At 37.1% G+C, this 20,242-nt stretch overlaps 1 protein-coding gene across 1 annotated transcript in view; it reads right to left on the bottom strand.

Annotated features, from left to right (window-relative positions):
• Positions 1 to 3,076: 3,076 nt before the first annotated feature.
• MINDY3 (MINDY lysine 48 deubiquitinase 3) overlaps positions 3,077 to 20,242 on the bottom strand; it is a 55,832-nt gene continuing 38,666 nt past the window's right edge. The window contains exons 11-15 of the mRNA XM_080386374.1: positions 12,947 to 13,019; positions 12,016 to 12,088; positions 6,802 to 6,889; positions 5,306 to 5,377; positions 3,077 to 4,150 (exon numbers count right to left, since the gene is read on the bottom strand). Coding sequence (XP_080242500.1) covers positions 4,001 to 4,150; positions 5,306 to 5,377; positions 6,802 to 6,889; positions 12,016 to 12,088; positions 12,947 to 13,019 — 456 coding nt within the window. The 3' untranslated portion in view covers positions 3,077 to 4,000. The remainder of the gene's footprint in view (positions 4,151 to 5,305; positions 5,378 to 6,801; positions 6,890 to 12,015; positions 12,089 to 12,946; positions 13,020 to 20,242) is intronic.

Raw genomic sequence — 20,242 nt, 5'->3', positions numbered from 1 at the left:
GCCTTAAAAGCCTTCAAATACAGTTCACCTGGGCTAACATGGAGCATGGGAAGTAGTCTTTCCATTATTTATTTAATGTGTTTAGAGTATCTAACTGTAAACTTAGTACACATCAAAGTGGAAATAATTTCTTTTCCACCATTCAACCAGCAGTTGACTCTAGGACCTCTTTTTCTCCTCATCTTCTTGTTAGGAAACTGAATTTAGAGCAAAGAGACACCAACATGTAGCTGAAAAATTTTCTGTCTCAAAAAGCTTTGGGATATGGGAGGGAGAACCATGTTGCCACTAGGGCACTAGTCTCCCAGAAGATGCTGAGCTTTCCTTGGCAATTAAAATTGAACCACTGTGCAAAATGTAAAAAATCATTCACCTAGAGAGTATTGATCAAAATGTCATTTAATTGCATATTTAATTCATGTGCTTTCTTACAGTTAACATTATCAATTTGCTCTGATTAATTAAAGCACGTATTTAATCCCGTAGAGTGCTCTGGTATTACTTCTTGACTAAGCCTCAATTAGCAAAATGCAATATATATATATATATATGTATATACACACACACACATATGTAGCCTATATATTTGGCACTTAGAGCAGAACAACCTGTGAAAAGTATATAGGTTTCTGGTCATTTTTCTATGAAAGCAAATTAAGAGTACCAGGCATTAATGCCCTACATATTATAAGTCTGCCTTCTAAATAACCACACTCTTTCAGGGGACAAAAGGTGAATTTCCATACAGTCAGACTCTCTCCCATCTTGTTCATCAGGGAGGAAAGGACAGAAAGGTTCACTTGGCTGGGGCTCTCAGATGAGCTGGCCAAGTCCCACCAAGCACTGTTAGTTCAGCCTCTGTACTCCAAAATTACATGAAGGAAACCAGAAGCCAGGCCTCAAACAGCTGGGCAGTATGAGGGAGAAAGAAGGGAAGAGCAATAAGGGCTCTTACGCCACACTAAGCACCAATACCTTGAAGTACAGCAGAAGTTTTAATCAAGGCTAATGCTTATATATAGCTCTCACATCAGCTGGGCTTCTAAATTTTTTTTTTTTTTCTTCTTCTGTGAAATAGATCATAGATTGTCTCTGACCATGAACTGGAAAAAGGCTGTTCATTCTAACAGATTCGAGCTATGGTTCAGTGCAAGCTCTGGTGTGAGATACTCTAGTACGAGCCCAGTCAGACACCAGAATCCAGGAGAAAGTGCAAGAAAAGTGAATTTTCACTTTCCAAGGTATCAGTGCAAATCCGCCTAAAGACATTTATCTTCAATGTGCAAAACAAGCTAAAGCAAATACCTATCAAGCCTGAAGTATTCTAGGAAAAGTAAAGTTTCAGACTTAACAGGCAGTCCAGATTAAAGCACATTTTCTTAATTAAGTAATTATCCATGTACTTTTGAGTAGCAATACCACTGTTGCACAAATCTTTTAGCATCAAGCCCACACAGCAAGACAGAACACTTGTGTTCTAAGTAAAATGAGTCACAGAAGATGAATTAAGGAATCCCTCCAACTTGTCATCTGCAAAGGATTATTTTTTTTCCACCAGAAAAAGGAATCTCAAAAACAAGTAAGATACACTGCTGTCAGCTCTGCAATAAGGAACGGTGATAGTAATTTCAGCAGTTAGGTTTTTAAACAAGTCCTGATTGAGCTTGTTTGGTAGCTGAGGGGAGACAAGGCTGCAGCAGTGGCCTCTGTGAGAAGTTGTCACCAACTGTCCTGATGTTGCATAGAGCCAGTTCCAGGGGGTTCCATGATGGACCTGCCACTGGCCAAAGCTGACCCTGCCAGCAAAGCCGATGCTTGACACCAGGTCAGTGCAGAAGGAGGCAGGAGGAGCTCCAGGAGCTGGAGCAGAGATTCCCTGGCAGCCCCTGGTGAAGCCCCTGGTGAGGCAGGCTGTGCCCCTCAGCCCAGGGAGGTCCATGGTGGAGCAGGTATCACCTGCAGCCCGTGGAGGAGCCCACGCTGGAGCAGGTGGATGCCTAAAGGAGGCTGTGACCTCTGGGAAGCCCGTGCTGGAGCAGGTTTGCTGGCAGGACCTGTGGACCCATGGAGAGAGAGGAGCCCATACTGCAGCAGGTTTGCTGGTGGGACTTGTGACCCTGTGGGGGACCCACACCAGAGCAACCTGCTCCTGAAGGATGGCAGCCCATGGGAAGGACCCTCGCTGGAGCAGTTTGTGAAGGAGAGACCCTGTGGGCGAGACCCCTGTGCTGGAGCAAGGGAACAGTGTGAGGAGGAAGGAGCAGCAGAGATGAAGTGCTATGAACTGACCACAACTCCCATTCCCCATCACCCTGCCCTGCTCAGCAGGGAGGAGGTAGAGGAGCTGGGACTGAAGTTGAGCCTGGGAAGAAGGGGGGCAGGGGAGAAGGTGTTTTTAGCTTTGTTTCTGTTTCTCACTATCTCTATTCTTAATAGGCAATAAATTAAATTACTTTAGAGTCTGTTCTGCCTGTGATGATAACTGGTGACTGACCCTCCTGTCTTCATCTCAACAAGGAGATAGGGAGCTTTTTCTTCTATTTTCTCCCCTTGCCTTGCTAAGGTAGGGGAGTGAGAGCACAGCTGGGTGGCCAGCCAAGGCCAGCCCGCCACAGAACTATACTGTTCACCCATTCCCATGTGTAAACCTAACATTGTACAGTCTTGCAGAGGACATATTTGCAAGCGTCACACAAAGAATGTTCTCTTTCTACCACGACTACATGCTTTACAGTGCAAATTCTCCAACAAAGGCTTCTCCCCCATGCTACATACCTCATTTTTGACAAAATCAGTTTGTTTTCCTGCATGAGGGTCATTCTAGACTCCTATTGTTACAAAATTTTTAAAAATAAGTAGTTCTGCATGCAAAATTCAGCCCTGCTGACAATAGCATGGTTTCTTCTATCACAGTTAAGATGTAATAAATTGTTTTTTGTTTCGGTTTTGTTTTCTTTCTTGAGATGTGCTCAACTTGAATTGAACTGACATTTCTAAACCCATGGTCCCTTTTCATTATCTTTGAGGCACAATAAACAAGTTCAATTAAAACCAAACTTAAAACAATACACCATGATTCAAGGAAAAGATTTTATTTTAGGGCTAACCAGTTGGTAATAAATAAAGGAATATAATAATGTAATAACAGATGTTCTCATGCACTTAACACATACAGTAACGCTGGCTTACACTGCTGCTTGGACAAATTGAGAAGAGGTATTTGGCAATATTGTAAGTTTGAATAGTTTAAAGATTATAGAACAAGAAATTCTTTTTGCTGTTTTTACATTTCTTTTATACAAATTCAAATAAATATTAATACACCTATTTTTCCTCAGATTTTCTTCACTTTTAACATGCCTGGTAACTAAGCCACAGTAATATACAACTGCCAAGAAAGAGTATTTATGAATTATACTTATTAATATTCCTAAAAATGTATCATATTTATGTCACATTGTGCAAGCTCTTTAGGTAAAATCAGATTTTAGGAAAAACTGCAGAAAATTTAAACTCATCAAAACATATCCAGTGCAAAGGCCAGTCTAGTCCACACATTATGGTACTGTAATGTAAGCCAATATAATTTAGATAATAAAACATGCCTATATGATTCAGAGGAAGCTGAATATGTTTTACGTTTTAAAGATCTGACATCTAATATGCAGATTCTGCAATATCAGACATTTTTAAAATCTTCATGAGATGGCAAAATAACGTTAAGAATTTATAAGTAGGCTTTTTTTTTTTTTAGGATAACTCACATTAACAGTACTACAGTGGCCAAAAAAGACAAACTATTATAATAGAAATCAATCTGATTAAAAAATTAAATATTCCAATTAACACTGAAAAAGTGTTTGTAATCATTATTTACAATTCATCAATGATACCAGTGTATAACTCCACACAGTCAAAGCATACCACTTTCCAAGCAAATACCAATTTTTGCATCCCCATTCAAGGATTCAACAGCAGTATGTTGTTTGTGTGCAACATATCAGTTTAAAGAAGGAGATCGATCTGTGGTCCAGAGTAATTCTATGTATGGCCATTTGGTTTGCAAGCAGCGTTTTACAGGTGTGTCGTCAGTCTGTAGCATTGGTTCTTCAAAACCCGTAACAACTGCTGTGCCTTCTACATACATGACCTGCCAAAATAAACCCAATTATGTCAGCCTATGTTTGTTTAAAAACTGTGATGATTATTTTCACTGGGTTAAGAGAGGATTTGTTATGATACTTTTCTTTTTTTTACCACAAACCCAAACCCCATTTACTTTTATATACTTTTTTTTTTTTTTTAGTGAAACGAGGTATGAAATAAACACCGCCTATCTCTTAGACTCAAGTGCCTGAAAATCCTTATGAGGCTCATTCCTTTTACTATTTACTTCAATAGACTTCTAATACTGTTGCAGTTGCAAAGTTTGACATTATTTTATAAGGACAGTGTTCCTTCCACTTAACTTTATGGAATTAGTTTTCCATAAGATGGAACTTCTGTGGAAAATCTGCTCTATTCATAAAATAATATTTAAAATGCTATAGGCAGAATCCTCTGAAAACAAAAATTTAGATTTTCTTGATTATGTATATATGTCCAATAGTAAAGATAGATGCATCTTTGAATGTCCTTGCCTACATTTGGGGACATGAAACTGCTGGAGATACCACAGTTAAGGACTTAACTCTAAGCTATTCCAAAGTCTGAGTATATACATTTTCTTGAAGAGTCTTCTTACTTGAGGTATTTTTTGTTCCCTGGGCTATTAATGCCTTATAGTCTTCTACCATAAATGCTAATTCAGGAACTAACTTCAAAGCAGTCATGGTGTGTCATGTATACCCTTCCTTCCAAGAAAGTTGAAAATGAAACAGGTAATTATTGTCCGACGTTATATGGTTCCAAAAAATACTGATTTTTGATGCAAGTCTGGACTACTAAAATATTTCACAGAAAATTCCAAACATCTCAATTTAGGTGTAGGGTTACTTATAGAAGCTGCAGTTTTTCTGTGTTACATCTCCATTGTCTTTTACAGTTCAGAGCCCGCTTCTAGGGATAAGCATAAGCGCTCCATTCAAAACGCTTAAGAGATGCAATCTAGCTGACCCAGTATATCAGCTGAAATATAGTCAGGAGCACAAAGCAGTTTCCAATCCCAAGGATACAATTTTGGAAGAAAATTACTGAAATAATAGTTTTGTAAAAAGTCTGTTTCAAGTTAAAGTATTTTGCCTGTAACTACAGTCAGTTTTGCATGCAAGTTATGAGGGACAGATTTGTGTTTCTTACATCTTACCTTCTCGTTATAATTAGATTGCTTTAGTCCGTTGTAATGGTAAACGGTGAATGACTCTGAAACCCTAGAGTCCTGGTAGAGAGAAGACAGTTAATTTCATGTGACATATATATCGTGCCTTGACAGCCTCTTTACAACTAGAGAGATGCATTTAAACAGGAAGGCTCAAGGAAGTGGTAAAAATGCACAATTTTTTTAGGTAACACCATCTTAAAGATTTCGTTCATTATATCTTTCTCATCAGAAATAAAAAACCAAAAGACGTCAGTAAATTAATGGGTAATGCCCCCAAGAGCAACTCATGATTTTCTGTGTTCATCTGGACACTCTGAACTACAACTTCAGCACTGACCATGTAAAAACTGTCCTATTTTTAAAGTCAGACACCTTACATAGCAGCCATGTTCATGGGTATTTATGACTGTTTGGACGCTATGAAGTATTTACTATGGACCAGATTCAATCTCCAGCCCTCCATTTGACAGCCAAAAGCCAAACAGTGCTGCACAACCCTTAACAAAAGGAGTCTTAATGAAGGCATTTAAAAAATATTAGTTTCACATTTCCTTGGTTGTAAAAATTAAGCCGTAATGTTTCAATGACATGTTAAGCTACCAAAGCCTCCAAAGAAGTACTCCTCTCAGCCCTTCTCTTGCCTCCACCAGCCCATCTTCCTGTCCCTGGAGAAAGCCTCTCTCTTCTGCCAGTACAAGCATTGCACTGCCATGGAACAGGCCTCCATAAACCTGCAGAGAGCTCTCGCCCAGACCAGTAGCCTCTTCTGGTTTTCCACCTATCTGTACAAAGCATATCCTGGTGGAAGTGGGAGGTAGCATGAGGGCAGGAAAATGTGACCCTGGGCAAAGGGAGAAGAGCACAGCAGTGCTAGGCTAACACATGCTTCTCAGTGGTGGTGCTATCTTAATGAATATCTGGAACAGATTGAGAGTTTGAAAATGATTTTCCATTACCCTGGCAGATAGTGACTTCCATATATGCTAAACCTAACTCTACCATGGCTTTTTGTTAAATTGTAAAAAATTTTACATTATTAGAGATATACATAAAAATAGTTTTAAATATGTTTGTAAGCTTTTCCTGTTCGCTAGCAATTACAGCAGACATTTGTAATATTGATAAAAACAGTATGGTCATTTATTCTCAGAAAAAACACACTCAGATGAACTTTCTGAGCAGGGAACCGGTTCAATTTCATATGCAAAACAATTACATATTTCCTGAAGTTAACTTTAGAACTACAATGTTGCTACAATGGAGTTTCCTTCCAGCGTAAAGCTGACAAGATTACGGACACCTTATGGAAAACAAAGTCTACAGTTTGTTGTGTAATACAAGAAGTTATTGGCTGGTCAGCTGTTTCAAATGAATGCAATACTTCTTATTAAAAATAACTCTATATTGATGGAAGTGTTTAATGAATCTCAGAGACAAGAAGAATAGACAATGCTCTGCAGCACTAAAACCATATTAATTACCTGCTCAGGGAAAAATTCTTGCAGAAAGGGACCCAGTAATATGATGCCCAGTCCTTCTGGGTCTAATTTGGTCTTCATGAGGTTTACACTACGACAAAAACATTGAATATAAAAGTATGAGTATAACATTTCTATTCTTGCATGACTAAGTAATGCAGTGCTACCACAGTACTGGCTGCCAAGTATAGCAATACTATCCTATTTTTAATCGTAAGTGACAAATGCACCAGAATGGCATGCAAGTTGCCAAAACACAGTTATTTTAAAATAAGAGTAATCTGTTATTTTAAATTAAATAAGTGATAATTCTGAAGGACTGCCATATTTGGTAAAATAATTTGAAACCCATATAATTTAAAACCAGGTTGACAGTCCAAAAGGCATTTTGCTGTCTGGTAAGCATTCTTGAACTAGATACATAAAACAGTCATCTTTTAAATACAGCTCCATAAATGCCAAACAACCTGTTTTCAAATGGAGACTTGAAAAGTCTCCAAGATTTTCTACATAGATTGTACACTGAAATAAAATTAAGTTTAGCAGATACATTTCTTATTTACATCACATCCCTGATATCAAGGAAGCCAAACCCAATACATAATGAAATTATTAACAATACAAAATCGGAAAGTCTTACTGCATGTACATGGTATAATTTCAGGTCTACAAATGAATGTTGATTCTAATTTTTTTTTTTCTATTTAAGCAATATATTTCTACAGGCATCAGACTGTTTACACATTTATTTGCATCTACCTATCCTTTCTCCTAAGTTACAAGTTGTGCCGTATACAAGAAAGTCCCCATTGGGTCAAACCAACAGAGCACCTTGCTCAGTATCCTGTTTCTGACACTGGTCAATAGCGGATGCTTATGATAAAGTACAACAGGGCAAACATACAGTGATACCCTCAGTTTACCCTCCCTACTTCCAGCAGTCTGCTACTCAAAGACATCTTTAGCGAGAGGCAGTATCTAAAACACAAAGATAAATGTATTTTCTTTCCATGAATGCAACTAATTTGCTTTGAACCCTTATACACTTGTGGCATTTAACAAACTCCACTCACAAAATTAAAACTAAACTATGTGTTCTGGGAATAAGTATCTCCTGTTTTGAACCTGTAACCTGATAATTCAGTTTGATGACACCTCATTTTTGTATCGTGAGAGGCAATTAATCATTCCCTATTTATTATGAAACTCTTGTTTTTAGAAACCTCTCTTACATGCCAATGGTGGTCTCTCTTGCCAAGGCTGAACGGTTCTAATCTAGTTCTTCCTTGTACTAATGCCATTCTGTACCTTCGCTTAGCCTTGTTGGCTTCCCAATATCTTGCTGCAATGTTCTTTCGTAAGATGGAGCGAAACATCATGCATTCATACAAGGGCATAATTCCTAGAAATCTCACTCCATACGTCTATCACTGAATATCCATTTAAATCTAAGACATGTTTCCTGAATGGTAATATTTAGTTCACAGCCCAACAATGTATATATATAATCAGGATTGTTTTAATTCCTGTGCAATTAATCTACATTTACTGTATTGAGACTTCTCTGTTACCCTATCTTCCAGTAACTTCTGCTGCTGTTTCATACAATCTTTTATATCTTGAATACTTTTGTATCAGCAGCAAACTATCATATTAATCCCTACCTTCAAATCCTCACTGGTGCCGTGCCAAACTTCACAGACCTAATACAAATTCCTGTAAAACTCCTCTAATGATCTTCCTCCATTAATAAAAAAAATGCCATTTTTACCCTTTGCTCCATTATTTATCTACAAGAAAACCTTCCTTCTTATCTTGTGTTTACATGTGAAACATTTACATGTGAATTTTCCCCAGAATGGTCTTCAAATCCTTTTCTAAGTACCGCTGTTCATTTGTCACCTTCTCATTCTGGTACTGTGGCACCAGAATGGTTTACAGTGGTATGTAACCTGAAGTAGTTCAGCAATTTCTTTCTGATGTTTCTTTAGAATTTTGGCGGGTTTACTTATCTGGACACTTCAGACTCTTAAGTTGCTCTGACCATCCATAAAAAGGCTGAAGTGTGGAAACCTCCCAGCAACGTTCCCCAGTGAAGATGAGAATGACTCCTTGGTGTCTTCCCCAGTGAATACAAAGAAGAATTCACTACACTTTTCTTACTGACTTGGAAAATGTTTTAATCTTGTGGATCACCTATCAGAACTACAGACTTCTTGCAAGTCTCCTCGTTCTGAGTGGCTTAAAGAAATAAAGAAATACTATCAGCTTTCATTTTATAACTTTGCAGATTAGTCTTCAGTAGATTTTAACTTTTTCTTATTTTGTATTTACAGTTTGTGTTCCATAAATGTAGACTCCTCTCTGTTTTTTTCATGTAGGCACTACATTTTCCTTTCAGAAAACACACTCTTAGCTTCTCATAGCTGCCTCTTTTACCATTTACACCTTGAAACACCTAGGTCTCTTTTGTCGGAGGCTGTGAGCAGAAGGTGTCTTTCTAAGGTCTTTTTGATTATTGTTGCATGTAAGCATTTTATCAAAGGACAAATCAAAGTGGCTACCACTTACGTGTCTTCATTTTTAAGTAGCTTCCTTTCTTGGTCCTAACATTGTACTAGCAGTAAATTATTTGGCTTCCTTTTGTTTCTGCCTCAATACACACAGAATACGATATGCAATTCTTAAGAGTGAATCTGTTAAGGCCATCGGAAGAATAATTTTAAAATTCATAAACCTGAATGTGATATCCTATAAACTATGTTAATTTAATATTCAAGAAAATAATTCACTACTCAAGGGAAACTACAACTGAGGATTTGTAAGATACTGGACTTCAATCCTGCTATTCCTCATTCTTACTGCTCTTAAAGTACAAAACATAAGATAACTCAGTAGCTGTCTGAAACCTGCTCATATTCTTGAAATGCTGTAACAGAGCTGTAAAAACACTGTGTTTGTAAACAGAACCAAGGCAGAAAGTAACGATAATTTTGAAAATGCACTTAAAAGTATGTAATAAAATTAAAGCAAGCTATATACTCAGTAATGAAATACAAGAACTGTTTAAAAATGCAGAGCCATACAAAGTTTTTCAGTATGGACAGTGTACAAAATTAAATCAATTAAGCTGGAGGGGAGATTTAATAAAATTTGATTCCTGTGTGTTTCAGCTGAGGCTTTTTCATTCAGCAAATAGCTAATGCCATTCCACGTTACTGATACTACAGCAGAGCTACCAAAACAAGTGTATGTATGTGCTTCAGGCACTTCCATATGAAGTCTAGCATCTTAACTGAAGAGATTATGAATGTTGGGGTGATGACACTGATGGCCTTTGTACATTATGGCTGAGCACTGTGTGGGAAAAAAGGCCTTCAGCACTGGTCAAACAGACAGATAAGACAAAATGTTTTAAACAAAGCTACACTTAGATTGACAGATGTACTCAAATTGATGCCCTGAAGAGTATTGGATGGTTTTTAGAAAGAGAGCAAAGAGAGCTGGGTTCTCAGATGTATTTACTAAAAGACCAGGAAAATTTTTGAAAAATCACATGCGATGGCATTCAGTACTGGAATGGCTAACCCACCTAATTCACATCTGCTCTACAGAGTTTTCCCCTCTATAATTCTTAAAACTTTGAGCAGGTCTGGCCGTTATTCATCTTGAAATTCTGAGAAGCTTAAAGCCTTGGATTAGATTATCACAAAGCATTTCCATTCAGTTCTTGAACTAAAAAATGTAAATAGTACACTTGGAAGCAATGCCTTTAGTTTTACTTAAAAACAACCAACCAACCAGAGAAGTCTATATGGAATTTGAAATGCATTATTTATACTTGTGTTCCACATTAAATAGACAGGACATCCAGAAGCATAACAGAGTAGGTCCTCAAGACAGTAATGTTAGACAAAATTTTTATTTAAGAGGAGATGATTCAAGACTAAATATTCCATGGTCTCATCATGGCTTTTCAATATAGCAGACCTTCTGACTAGCTCTTCCTATGTCACAATAAAATAGGCCAGAGCTATGCCACAAACACCCTGAAGGCCAAACAGCCAAATGGAAGAACTGCTGAATGCAGAAAGAGGATTTTTGCAGATTTATTGAGGCAGCAGAACAAAAAGACCAAAAGAAAACTTCTCAGACCCATTAAACTAAGGCTTTTTTCTTTCCCTCCCTTTAAAACATCTTTTGCAAATTTCACCACTTACTGACACAATATGAATGCTAGCTTTTTTGTCTTGTATTTTCTTTTGTTTTAGTTTCCTGGGAGTCTTTTGATTTCAATTTTCACTCCTACTCTCCACAAAGAACAGCTCAGTGAACTCTGTTGTACCTTGCAACATTTGAAAGGACAGAAAATAGCATCAATCGAATTTCAGATGGCTGTGGTAAGTAAACTTGCAGTTTCCACAGCCAGTCTACAGGAACAACCAATTTAGATCCTAAGAAACTAGACTGTATGTTTACGAACCATCTTTTGGAGATGTAAAAAAGTTCAAGCACATAGCTCTCCTTTCTGGGTTAAGCATTTATTGGCAAAACATGGCAAGTTTTGACACCAAAGGTTAATAGCTGCCATTGAATAATGGTCCTGTCTGTCCACATAAGATCTAACATAAATTACTTTTTCATTCGTTTTTACTAATTTTTTAATTTGTAATTAAAAATAAGTAAGTAATTAAAAATAAGTATTTAAAATAGAGTTTTAACGCTAACCCTAGGAATTAAGGTGTCATTTCTGGAAACAAGCGACAATTATAAACACTACTGAGTGTTGGTGGAAACAAAAATATAACTGAAGCAGTTTCAGTTTCTAATTCTGTAGATACATCCAGTGGTGATTCAATGCTAATCTGTTTCTACCTTGATTGTTTGGCTTTTTTGTCACAGAGTTTCACCCTCATTAACATACAGAAATATATTCAGACTATCTCCTCAATATATAGTAATGCAGTAGGTCTCAGGGTTTTTTTGGCTTCTAGTTATCACTACCAAAGTTAGACATTTTAATTTCAATTCCTCACATTTAAAGCTGACTTTAAACACTTCAAAATAACATTCTGTGCCCAGAATGAAAGCTAGAAAAAAATCCAGAAAAAACCCTGAATTAAAATATGTCGTTAATTGAATCCAGAAACCCCCTAAATTATAATTAATATGTGGTTAACTGATACTTCTGTAGTATTTCAATTTTGTTATACTTACTATTCAGGATCTGAAACAAGGTCCAGAGCCTTCATTACATCTTCTAGCAGAGTGTCAGGTATAAAACCATTATCTGAAGAAGTAGCAAAGCTTCATATTAGGAAAAGAAACAAAATGCTTTACAGGAGTATAAATTCTACTCAAAAATACAAATACTGCATAGCTTTATCTCTAAAATTTTCAAACAAATGTTGGAGTTCTAGAAGGAACATAGTTCTCTCCCACTTAATGAGGGCTGCAATACAGAAACTGCACATTTATCATTCATACACATAGAAGCTTAATACTTGCTAAGAATTCAGTCTCTTTATAGCGATCTCCATCTCTACTACCTACTTTGGGATAATAACTGTACAGTTTTCTACTTTTGATTAATTAAATAGTACCTGAACATTAGACATCCTCTGTTTTCCAAAACATAAGAAAATATCCCGTGTATGCCACATATATTCAAAAACAAAATTTCATGAAGATTGCAATCATAGTGGATCAGTTATTTTATGAAAATGTAATATAACAGAAATCAAATATACATTTAAGCTTTATGTTAATTAAAAATAACATTAGAAGGTTATAAAGCTTATGCTCCAAGAACTGTACTTCCTAGTGCACAATGTTGTACTTCCTTTAGTACAGAATTCTCAGAAAATTTCTTCATGTCACTTGTAGATTGACTACTGGATTGAAAATTTCTTAAGTATTTCATTCTTCTCTTATTCAGCCTAAGGTATAAACAGCATATTACCCCGGCATGAAATGTGAAATGGATTTAAAAGTACAGTATTTGGAACAAATTTTAGAAAATGATGGTCCTATTTTTTAAGAGATGCCCCACACAATGCAGTATTCATTATTATTTTGAATTTGTCTCTACTGAATGAGTATGTTTCAATTAAAAAAAAAAAAATTCAGCAAGAAGTACAGCCCTTACCCTCAGGGTCATATGTCTGGAAAACCCTTCTAGCTTGTTCTGAAGGTGCTTCAGGAGCAACAAGGGCCATATCCTTGGGGTAGGTGGGACGGGGAGAAAAGAAAAAAAAGAACACTTTCAGAATATTCTTAATTCAGAAACAGATTACTATGGAAATGTTTAGCCATACTACATAAGGTTGGTCCTTAAATTAATGAAAATTTAAATACAACAGAAGAAAAATCACTGTAATTTGGTAATATTGCTGATGGTGATGTAAAACAATCAAGAAATAAGTTAAAGATTATTCCACAGACTTCTAGATACATTTTACATTAAGTCTTTTCATTAAGATGTTGTGGCACAGAAGTTAATTGGAGACTACAGGTATTATGTGGAGATTTAGATTTATAGCATCATTCTTTAATAAACACACATACATGTACCAGTGAAATGTTGTTATTGTAATGCTTTTATATGTCTGTGACTTCTTTAATCTCAAATACAATCATGATCCCCAAAACATATATGGAGGCACATGTCTATCTCCTGTTGTAAAACCAGCAAAAAGCATAGCCCTCTGGTTTTAGGTCAAAAAAGTCACTATGAAAAAAGTGAACCTGATAAAGTTATTAATGAGAAATACAAGGTGGCATAAAGGGTAAGAAATGCAGACACCTTTTAGTTTAAAAAGATACAAAGACTTACTGTTCAAACAGAACATGAAACTCCAAAATAGAGCTCCAAAAACTGCTCATTAGGAGTACTTAAAATCCTACATCTCCTCTTGCAAATTTGCAAACATCTATGTGGTGTTTCTCACATAGAAAGTAAAATGGAAAACTTGCTCTGAGGGAAACACTGCATTTGGTGATATTCCCTTCATAGTTGTTCTTGCTATCAAAGTGAAAAGCTAATGTTACCTTCTATGCTATGAAAAGTAAACACAAAATCCCAGAAATAGCAGCATTGACATTACTCTGAATAACATTAAACCTTGGGAAACTTTCTTGTTTTCATGTTATATTAAGTAAATTGATTTGTTACAAATCAAAAAGTTACCTTAAACTGTTTTATAAAGTATACATTATATTTTTATTTCCAGTTCGGCTCAACTTTGCTTTCTGAAGATGACAGATTTTTCTTGTAAGAGAAAAATCACAACATCCTCTCATTACAACTGTATGGGCTAACAGTGAACTTCGGTCTAAACTGGCAAGTCTGTAGTACTTTATTTTAAGGAGGGCACAGAAAAGAAATCAGAAAATGTAGAACTGAAATATGCATAATGATCTACTATTCTTTTAACACATTAAGAGAACTGCTTCAGGGAAAGAACAGAAGCAAATCATACATTTGACCAGAATTCCACTCTTACTCTGTTTCTCCTAATATCTAACTCCAAATCAGCCAAGAATTTTAAGTATACACCTAACGGCATCCAGCATATACTTAAAAACTTTTCTGAATTTAAGCCAGCTGCCTAGGACACGCCAATAGGGATAACATGGAACACAATATACACCTAAAAATAACAGGCAACAGTTTTACTTTGAACAGATGAATGATGCAGCTATTATGGGTTACAGAGCTCTCCTCATTTCCACGTACAGGAGAGACAAAAATTTGGTATTACACAGGATTATAAGAGGAGACACCTGTGAGGTCTTCTGAAGCTCTAGATTGCCAGCCTGTTATATACTTGCACTCCTAAGGGCTACTCCATTGCCACTTGAGCACAATGCAAACATCTACATTATGAAGCGATGCTGTGCATGGAGGGAAAGAGCAGGGTTCAACTTGCTGTGGTGTATTAAGGAGTATCCACATCACATCTTTCCTGGCAATGAAGTTTGTGCCAAACATCAATCCTAGATGCACACCATGCAAGAGCAGAGGCAGTTGCTGGAAGCCCTTGCATCCACACTGCAGGTAGGACACTTAATTGCATACAGCAGGATTCCAAGTCTAGGTGCAACGCCAATTTGCACCAAAAAGAAGCTCTTTAACATGCTAAATTACTAATATAGGTGGATCTAGTGAATAATGTCTGCTAGAATTCTCTCAGTTCCTGAGATGTGATAGACTTAGGAGGACTAAATCACTTCTGACTCCAGCCTACTGCCTCTCTTGCAGCACAGGTGCTACCTTTCACTGTGACTGGACTGCAGAGCCCATCTTCAGGTCACAAGCAAGCTTGCCTGCAGGTAAACAAACACCTGTATTATGTGACTTCTCCGATCATCCTGTACCCAACAGCTTCAAGTGAGAAAGCATACAGAATTCCCTTTGTCTTTCTAGTCTCTCCTAGTGAGAAGAACTTGTAAATTGCTTGCTTAATATACTGGAAATATAACCCCATGATTTTTTAATTAATTCAGCACCATTAAAATGCAACCTTAAGGATCCATAAATATGACTAATTTGGAAAAACCTTACTATTTAATGAAAAATATTCCTGTGATTTTAGAAGTTAATAACTTGAATACTTACAGAAAATCAATACTTTAACAATGTATCTTTATGTTTACATGTGTTCTAAACTTTGTTTAAAAGTACTTGCAGATAGAGACTACACTGCTTTAATGACATCTACAGCTCAACACATTTAGTTTCATGATGCCAAACAATGTATGAAGTTGTGCAGTTATTGATTATATACTCTTACAACACAAAAGGGTCATACATACACTGTAAAATTTGATGGTATGTGACCAACTCTTAAATAATTTTGAATACTCCAGAACTGGAAAAGTTTCATTTGGAGGGGGTCAGTATTACAAAAAATACTAGAGTAAGAGTAGATTTCATTATCGAAGAATTACAGTAAACTACTGCAAGTAGTTCTCAGTTTAAAATCAACGATGCCAGAGCATATAGAGCTTATTAACAGCAAAATGATCGGTGATTTCAATGTTCAGGATTTAACTCTAAAAAGGGGATATTTTTATGGTAGGTTCTTATTAACAAATTAGCAGCTCATGGAGCCAGTGTAACAAGGAAGAACTCTAAAAAATTTTACAGTATGGAAGGATATAACCAAAGTAACTTCCAGCCGCACAGACATATTATTTCAAATGCAAGCTACGTAGTTGTACTTTGGTTTACAAGTATGCAGTTCTTTTCATAAAATCTTAACAAAATCCAAGAATAAAGACTATTGTTTGTGTTGTCCTCCCTCCCCGAAAAACTGTCTTGTCAATGTAGTACTTTCCACAGTTTCATGTGACGCAAAACAGGTTTTTTAAAGTAAGTCTCCTGTAACTACTAACAAATACTTTTTTTGATAGTCCAATTGCAAACAGTTTAATTTTCCAGGTCCTTAGTTATTTCAGTGCATGTTTACATGGGAAGAACTTAAAGAATAAGTCACTGAATGCATTACCCAATATTGAAAATTCTCCATGTCTTTCAACTGAAATGTTAAATATGGTAAAGCCTCCCAATAATTACATATTAATGCTTTTTATTCATTAAATGTGATTTACTGATGCTCTAAGCAAGTCATTTCAGGAAGAAACTTTAAAAAGTTATCTGCCTTGGAGAAGTGACCAAAAAAGCCACCCCTCTTATCTTCAAAATAATTCAAAGTTTTCACTAAGACTGTTGTCCTATAAATAGTTAAACATTCAAGATTTTAATCAGGTATCTGTAAATCACATGCATCCTCTAGCTTTGCATGTCATGCATTTCCAGTACCCAGAAAACTTTAAAAGTTCACCTAGTCCATATATTTGTACCTAGGGGGAAAAAAAGCAACATACCTCCTTCACACAGCAAAGCTGAAAATGTGACAAAGATCTAACAAAAACGTACTTCAGCTGCCCAAGCTGGTATTTTATTATATGTGCCAAAACATACCCTGCACCCCAGCCTCATGAATTGCATTTTGATGTATCCCATACACTGAAAGTTCCATATAAGGGAATCTCATCAACAGTTAATTATAATAATTATTTCCAATACTAAGTACAACATGTCCCAAAAACCTTTCACTTGTTGGCTCTTGTGATACACAAACAAGTCATTTTATATTACTTTGAAAAGTTATTCTCATCAGTAATACCAGCTATTTTAAGATCCCATGTTTATCCTCAGAAGCAAAAAATACACTTCATAAGTTTTAATGAAAACATTCCAGAAGTTTTCATTCTACAAACCAAAAGCAGAACATAATGGCTAAGCCACACTGAAATTCTGGCTATGAATTTTAACAAAGATCCTGCCCTGAAAGACCTGTTGCCCTTGAAAAAAGAAACCTGTTCACATATGGACTGCTTTACAGTTCTACACTACCGCCATTGAGAGATATGCTTAACAATTACATACTGTAGTACTAACTTCTTAAAAATTTGCCTAAAGACAATATAGAAACACTGATAATTTATCAACTATTTCAATTGCTAGAATTTAATCAGATCTGCAAGAACGATGATTATTTAATCGAGACTTGCATTACAGAGAAAAGTGTGTATTTTGCAAACCTATAATCAGTGGCTTTCAAGCCTGCGACTTTTCCAAAACGGTTTCCTAAGAAAATAACATTGATGGGATCTCTGAAACTGATTCCCATGTCTCCAGCTGACTGCTGAATCCATTGCTCAATTTCAGCTTTATTCAGAGGGAACAGAGTCTTACAACTGGTTGTTGAAACTGGAAATCCCACAGGGAGGAAACGTACAGGTGTGTGTGCCCACCGAGAGGGAAGGCAGAACCCTGCCGTGAATCGCTGTGCTCGGCAATAGGCAGACGACCACTCAGCTGCTGGCACAAGCCCAGACCCATGACTGCATGCCTAGCTGGTGTTGGATGGACCTTGCTGGAGACACGCGGTGGGTTACCACTGCAGGTATTGGTGTGTGGGGCAGAGGGTGAAAGAGAGCTGCAAGACAGAGATGGAAAGGGAAAGAGTATAAAAGCAGTTAAGAAAAGGTGTAGGAGACAAGCTGCTGGAAGACAGGCTTTCAGATGGTCTGCTCTCACAGAACACGCTTTGACTTGCAAGTGCTTCCATATGTAGTTTTAAATTAACATAACAAAGTAGTTGCACTCTTCACTAACCACCCAAGAGAGCAACATCAGATTTCTTTAAAGAACATTATTTTATTAAAGTCCACATCAGGGGCTTCAGAGCTGGCAAAACATTTGGTGAAGGTACAGACAGCTCTGACAGGTGTTAGGGAAAGAGGTGGCAGAAAGAGACCAAACCAGAAATCCAAAAATCACTTGGTAAAAGCACAGGTCCAATAAATAGAATAATAGACTGAGTATAGACTTTTGTTTATCTCTTCACTCAACTGAAGTCGACATTTGAAAGGAATTGCAGCTGATGTAGAAGGAACAGATTGCTGGACAAACTAAGATGAAATTTTGCTCTACCTAGGACGGTGAAAAGAGTCTATTACACATTCCTATCACTTATGCTGGAAAGGAACAGAAATCCTCATCCAGTGATGGCCATCCACAACACAGTGTTGTGAAGATTTTTTTGAGTCTGGAGGGATCATATAGTTCAATCACTGTTCCTGGCCCAGATGTAATGGCAGGGACTCTGGTCAACTTACAGAGGCCCTGGTAACAAAACTGCCCCAGTCATGTCAAAACCACTGGGGTCCTGTTCTGTTTTACTCTGGCTGGGACTCAAGGGGCAAGTTAAACTGGTTGAAATACAACATCTGCCTCTTCAACCACACGTGCCAGCAGAAACACAACTAAAAAGTCTCAGTTTTTATCAGTATGGGAAGTAGAAAGATAAACTCAGATCAAACCTAACACTGTGAGACTACCCAAGGAACACTTGATGCATGGTGGAGAGGTGCAAGAATGTCATTCACTTAATCTCCCTATAGAGTTGGTTCACAAATTTTATTTTAAATGTCAGCAAGGTTCTTTTAGAGATTAACTATTGAAAGAAAAAAGATACTTCATCCAATCCTACTGATGTACTATGTAACTGTATCATCATTTGGATGCAGGAGTCTTCCACACATGACCAGAATGCATTTCAAACCGGATGGTGCTCTAAAATAAGAATGTGAAGCTTCAGTTCCTCCTGTGGCTGTAATCCATTTGCAATGAATCTCCAGATCCATGAGACACACATCCAATATCAGTACCCCAGAGGAGAGACACACAGAGGTTTCTTCTTCAAATGGTTAAGGGACCCTGCTACCAAAGGCTGAACTAATGAAGTGCTCTTTACAGCCTGAGAAATAAAACCCCACTTAACCGAGGGAGAACAGACTGAATGCACCTTTATTTGGAGGCAAAGAGCAGAAGTGTCATACATATCACCACATATACAAATGAGGTTGTGTGTCCTAAAGGTGTCAGATACCATTTTACTTGCAGAGACTGGCTAGAAAGTGAACCAAAGAATAATATTTAACATAGACTGGTATCGGTTCACAAGTAGGAAAGCCATTATCAATACAAAAGTAAAAATAGGTTCGAAGTCTTGCAGTGATATAAAACGTAGTTGTTGATTCTCACCGAGTTTGAAAAGACTGAACTGAACCTGGACATTGCTCGAAATTAAGTAACAGTTTTCTAGCTTTCTGTAGGTCTTCCTAGGAGCTAGTTATCAAATCAAGGAAAGAGGGAGTCCTTAAGATCTGAAATGTGAGGCTGTTATTACTGTCATACAAAGAACTGAAGAGGTATGGGGAAAGGCCATAGATCTTGTTTCCTCCTAGGCACCATTGAATAGGTGTTGAGAGTGCTGAGGTATGCAGTTACTGTTCCTAAAAATACTCACCAACATAGCATCTACTGTCAATTTAGGCAGACTGTTGTGAAGGGTCCTAGAAAAGGGACAGAGTTGGAGAATTATGCTGTGGCAACAAATCAAATCCTAGAGCCCTTACCTGTAAAGTCCATACTAAAGCATTTGATGTTATTTGATATAAACGTAGTTTGAAAGACTACCAGTCTGGCTCTGAACAGAGAGATGGCTAATGAAGACTAACTAGTTCAAGGCTCCCATTTGTGTTCAGGGATACTACGTGCGCCAATAGTTTGGAAGGGCCACTGCCCACAGGTGTTGCAGTGATGGAAGTATCCTCCTCAGACTGTTTACAACGTGCTGGCCGGTGGAATATGAGATTGCTCTGCATCATTATCTTCTACTGCAGAAGGCATTAAAAAGTGTTAAACAACTGGAAAATACCTACAAAACACTTTGGGTAAAAGATTTTCCTGCTTGAAAGCTGTATACGAAGGAACTGAAGGAAAGGTCCCTGACTTAGCCATCACTATACAAGAGCTCTGCAGCCACAACTGTTTCCACTTCAGAATGGCAGGTGTCAAAGATCATAT

Source organism: Falco punctatus (assembly GCF_963210335.1).
Source record: "Falco punctatus genome assembly, chromosome: 4".
Taxonomy (NCBI): Eukaryota; Metazoa; Chordata; class Aves; order Falconiformes; family Falconidae; genus Falco; species Falco punctatus.
Note: the sequence above shows the minus strand (reverse complement) of the source record. Positions and strands in the feature narration are given on the sequence as shown.